At 33.4% G+C, this 5,998-nt stretch overlaps 1 protein-coding gene across 1 annotated transcript; it reads right to left on the bottom strand.

The window, feature by feature from the left end:
- Positions 1-672: 672 nt before the first annotated feature.
- Positions 673-1,602, bottom strand: LOC142231468 (uncharacterized). Its single transcript, XM_075302075.1, has 2 exons — positions 1,548-1,602; positions 673-1,481 (listed from the first exon to the last, which is right to left on the bottom strand). Exons 1-2 carry the CDS (start codon positions 1,600-1,602, stop codon positions 673-675), a joined length of 864 nt encoding a protein of 287 aa, XP_075158190.1.
- Positions 1,603-5,998: the final 4,396 nt, after the last annotated feature.

Genomic DNA, 5,998 nt, shown 5'->3' with positions numbered 1-5,998 from the left:
ATGAAATTCAGCCAACTGATATTTGTTTGTCTTATTGCCTATCTACTTCACGCTTGACTTCAATGCCAGCGAAATGCGATCGAAATCAATGATGATGGTCTTTATATGGCATCTCATATTTTTTTTAAACAACATCGTTAACATAATTTGGCCAATTCTGAAAACAATTCCCAAAAAGGTTGCAAAAAAAAACTCTGCAAATTTTGCGGCTTTGCAAACCGTTATGAAACCGATTGGAGGGAAAGCATTTCTCCAAATGAATGCGAATTAAATCGAAAGCAAATATATAATTTCCCAAAAATCATTTGTCCAAAAAACCGTTGCTAGAAGAAAGTTGTTATTTGCCATGTGGCCATTGATGATGATGATTATGATGACCTCAAGCCCCGTTTGCGTGTGTGTATGCATTATTTGACCCGGCCAACTTTCTCCAATAATATGCCCAGCTATTTTGACCTAATCAAGTAAAAATATTCAACAGCCTGTATTGTTTGTTTGTTATCATTTATATTTTGGGATTTTTCGTTTGACTTATTCATAATGGCCAATAGAGCGATATTAAGGGGTCACCAGAAATTTGGGGAGCATTCATAGATGGAGTATAGACTAAGAACTAAGTAATACTAGAGAATGGTTGAAGGAGTAGGGAGAACTCCGGGTTGGGAAGCCCCCTTAACCTTGGTAGACGACACGACGGCGATTGCCACGACGACGACGACGATTGCCACCAACACTCACGACGCGGACATTCTTGCGTCTGTTGGAGCGACGTCTCTTGCCACCACGTCTACGGCGTCTGTTGCCACGGCGACCGCGCTTTACATTGCGACGCGATCCCTTGCGACGACGACGAACTATAACACGATTGGCACGCTCTTCTTCTTCGGATGCCCGTCCCTCGACACCACGTTCCATAAGGGCCACCACGCTACCATCGGGGATTGAGTCTAAAATGGAACGGGGCAGCAAAAGGGCAGGTTTGCCGGTCTTCTCATCTATCACACTTTGACCTTCAATTTCGATAATTTCCTCTGGCACCATAATGGCTCCAGCTGTGTCGCGGGAAATCATCATTTGTGTGTTTTTGGCATTTTTCATTGGAGCACCAGATCTTTGGTTTTTCTTGATGGTCTCAACAATTTCAAAATCCTTCATGACATCGGCTGTCATATCTTCACCTTCTTCGTCTTCATTGGCCATTTGTTCTTCCATACTATTGGCCATATCCATATCTTCATCTTCGTCATCGTCGTCTTGATCTTTGCCATTCATCGTTTGTTTGGAATTCTTTTGTTTGACAGGTTCATCTTCATCAGCATCATCTTCATCATCATCGTCGGCAAGATCACTTGCAATAACCTCAAAACCTTGGATCGAAGAACGTGAACGACCACGGGGTACAGTCAAAAAGATATAAGGGTTTGGTCCCGCCACTCCAGCTTTGATCTGATGGATCACACCGTTTTGAGGTCTGGCCGGTTCTGTATATAAAGACAATCGAAATTACTTTCATTTACTTTCATTTACTTCAACCAAAAAACACCCACCTGCCAATGTAATAGCTAGTCCTGAGACTAGCAGAAGAATTAAAGTTAATTTCATTGTCGTCTTGTTTATTTCCTTTTCTGTCAAGTCCTTTACTTTATTTTCTTAATTATCAGCTCCCACCTCTAACCGGTTAGATCTTCTTTAATTGTAAGCGAATAGGTTCTGAATGAACTGTTAGAACCATTGTCGGTTTTTATAAGAATTTCATGATGATTACAAAAGAGCAGACCGCAAGCCATACGGTTCTGCCATTTAGTTTAGAACACGCTAACGGGCGAATATCTAATGAGCGTGAATTTGTACACTTGACTTTCTTTTCATCGAGATTTGGTTGTTGGCTTAGCGAAATATACGAGGTGCGAATAATATAAGGGAGAAATTTAACTTAAATTCTACAAAAAAGAGGAAATTAACAGCCAGGTGCACGGCTCGACAATTTTCGTGCTAGCTACCTATAAAAACTTCCATCGTTAAGCTAAATTTAACATATTTTAATGCAAGAATAGATTTTGTTTTTGTTTAATTTTATGTTTTATTTATTTTTACTTAATTTCCCTTGTGAGAAGTTTATTTCGGGTGCAGTGGATAGCATCCTCGAGGGAGGTACAATATTGACCTGTCAGTATTTCTAACCTACACTGAAAAAAGCATGCTCGGTTCTACAGATTTTGTCCTTACTTTAAAAATTTTGGTATTGATTCCGAGCCAAAGAAGCGGAGAATACAAGTAAAGATACTTTTAAGACACAATTCTCTTTTAAATTTGGGTTTTGTGTACTTGCTTCTAGGAAGCAAAATTTTTTTTCTTCATATGCTATCAAAGACCTTTAAAAAGACCTTTTAACGACAATTTTATTTTCCAAATTAAGATTTGACTTCCAGTAGAAATTATGCTATGTTTCAAGTGAAAACGTCTTTAAAATAAAGTGTGGAAAAACATGTCCTATTTTTGAACGATTTTTTGCTTTGTAGTCAAGATGCAAAAAGACAACCAATTTAAAGACAAGTTCATTAAATTTAAAAAATTTTTCTGGATTTTTAAAGTCACTTTGACTTTAACCCAAACATTTTTTCTTTCATGTTATGAGACCCATTTTTAAATGAAATCACTTAATTATAAGGACAACACGACTTCACTTAAAAGTTTATCGACTTTTGGACAACGCAAAAAACTTTATATTATAGAATACGCCTTCTATGCTACTCAAAATTTGCATTCGACATGAAATCTTTGACCTCAGTACAATATTTTTTTCAGTGTAACCTATATATGTCTCAAAAATCTTGTGAACTAAACGCAGGTATAAAATTCTATTCATAAGCTACTTATCTATAATAAATAGTTTATTTTTGTATTTATTATTTATTTCTTATATTTTAATATTTTTTTATAATTATTAAAATTGTAATGAATAATAATAAGTAGTAACAGCGTGCAACTTAAAATTTAAATTTATACTTAGGTTTTAGGTTTATGCAATTAGTTTTGTTTTGTTGGCAACCCTAATTCTTTTATTTCGGTATATGGAAAGACTTAAGACACAAACTTATTAAATATTTTAAAGTTTGTTACTTAAGTCTTTTGTACGGTGTCTTTTTTTTTGCTACGGATACAATAATACAATATTGTTCTTTCCGTTACTACATGTTGTATTCATAGGTCTCATCGGGGTGCCTAAGTCACCCCCAGAAAGTTTTTAGGCCTAATATTTATTGATAGATTTTTTAGGCCCCATAACTGTGAAATCGAACCTAACTATATAATTTATTATAAATGCCAAATCCTTAATTTTTGCCAAATTAATACAAATCTTCAATTTTTAAAAAGCGGGAAAATATCATATCATCGTTTGTGATATAATTTAATTAAAAATTTCCAAAATTTGGAATTTGTTAAAAATGCCACTCAAATAGCATTGATATGCAATATACGAAAATTCCTGACCGATCAGAGGCACGTCGTATTTATTCCCGTGACATTGCGATTAAAAATTTCTTTAATATGGGAGTCAATCGTTGAATTTCCTGTGATGTCTTTTATTTTTTTTTTTTTTGGCCAAGTGTTCCCTAGCACTCACTCATGTGTTTTGTTCTACTTGACATAATTGGTGAAATGCCAGGGGCAGCGGTCAAAAAATGCGAACTTTAATGCTTAGAATATATTCGGTAGTAAGAGATGGAAAGGTCTTTAACCTTATTAAAATATGATGTGATTCTTACCTATATGGATATATTGGAGTTTATGCTTAACTTGGAACATTGAAAGAGGCTTGCTTTTTCTGACTTCTTGTTAGGCTCAGAAAACAGCAAAGCAATTGTTTGCATTCAAATAAATCATACTTGAATTGTAGCCTCAAGTAGAAAATTTGAAAATAACTTTTTTATTATGATTTATAATGACAATAAATTATGCATAAGTAAAAGTCATCCACCATGCCTATGAGATAGTTGATATGGTAGGTGTAAAGCAATGATTTCAATCATTGTTATAAGAGTTATAAGAGAACATTTCAAAAGTTTTTATTTAGATATCAAATTCTATCAAACTCTTAATTACATCCTTAAACATGTTTCTAAATATATATATAATAACAAAAATTGTTATAAACAATTAGTTTATTAGCCCAAAATCAAACTTAGTTTGTCTTGATTATATTCTAGGCGAAAATCTTTTTTTGTCTTTTTTATAGCAGCCTTAAACGGTTGTGTTTCGCATTGAAGTCGAAAGTCTTCTTTTGTTTGGGCCAATCTCTACGGTAGCCAATACAAATGCTAATTTGGGGCAACTTTATATCAATAGACTATTCCATATTTAGATGGGCTATTGTAAAATCAGGTTTTTGTTGAATTTTTAGTTAAATTTTGCTACTAGGTCATATATGTTTCAATTTTATAGTTCAATGATATTCATTGAGCCACATTTTCAACAATAATCCTATTCTTTTCGATGGGATACAAAATTCTTTTGATTTGATCTAATTCGCATAGGTTTGCCACTATGGAAGAGCTTTCATGTCAGCGTTAGACCAGTAGTATTAGAATAAAAATTTGAACTGAGTAATAAAATTCAAAAGATATATTTTTTCTCTTCATTGATCCATTAATTTTTAATTGAAATTACTTTAATGGCATAAATTATAGTATCGATCAACAATGCCAATTATAAAATGAAATGAAAAAAAATATTGAAAAAAATAAGTTTTTCCTTTGATTTTGTTTAAAAAAAACTGTTTGGAAAAGATAGAAACTTATTTCGATTTCACCATCATTAAACGGGTCAATAAATGCACATGTTCAGTCAATATTCCCAAAAGGGAAACACTACCATGTAAAACGACATTCATATTACACTTCCAAAATCCACTTTAATTAGATTTCAGTTGTCGTATGCCCTATAAATAAGGGCTTTAATCCCCAATTTTAATAGATTTCAAGCCTAATGTGTATAAGGTATAAATTTGAAATTGAAGTAATTATCTTAAAAAAGGTTGGAATTTTCTTATTTCATAAAAAAACATACTTGAAATAATTATGAAATTTTGAAATTATGCAATTGCCAACGTGGGTTACATAAGGTAAAATATCCCGTTGTTTTTAAAGGTTTACTCAATCTACCAGTCTATCGGAATGTTGATTTATAGAAATATGACAATGTTACAAACTTGTTTTTATTCTATTCGACCTGTAGTTGAGCTCGAGCTCGTTTCTATCAATAATTCATTAATTGGAGAAATATGACAATCATCAATGCAAACTTCTTTTTAACAATTGGGAGCCCGTTGGATTCTGGATTGGAACCCACGACTATGTATGTTGCACAAGGCAACTACTACGACTTGGTACCATAGTTATTTACATTACACTTGCAAAATCCACTTTAACTAGATTTCAACTGTCCTTTGCCATATAAAACCCTCTATTATAACATAAAATATTGTAAAGACAATTTCCCGGGAATTCCCGCACTTCATTCCCGGGAAAGCGGGGGCGAAAAAATAGCAATTTCCCGGGAAAAAACCCCTAGTTATATTGTTTTTAGCATACCAATGGTAATTTTTCTAAGCAAATTTTTAGAGCTTAGTTTACACTTTATCATAGGATATTGGGGATGATATGACAATCCAAACAAAGTTAGCGTAATTATTATTATCAACTACATCAAGCTGGTATTATAAACCGGCCATATCGGACCACTTTAGTTATAAACCCCCTATATACCGATCCCCAGATTTCACTTCTGGAGCCTGCCCAGATTTCACTTCTGGAGCCTCCGGAGCAAGTTTCATCATAAGCGATTTAAATTGCTTCATAATATCATATAAACCGATCCCCAGATTTGACTTCACAGAAAAGGTATCACCAAAATATTTCCAATTATAAAGTAATTTGACGATGAAAATGTAATCAATTAAAAAATCAACTGATCTAATTTACTTTTTTTATTAAATAAA

Source organism: Haematobia irritans, chromosome 3 (assembly GCF_050003625.1).
Source record: "Haematobia irritans isolate KBUSLIRL chromosome 3, ASM5000362v1, whole genome shotgun sequence".
In the NCBI taxonomy this organism is placed as follows: Eukaryota; Metazoa; Arthropoda; class Insecta; order Diptera; family Muscidae; genus Haematobia; species Haematobia irritans.
This window is presented reverse-complemented; position numbering and strand designations above follow the sequence as displayed.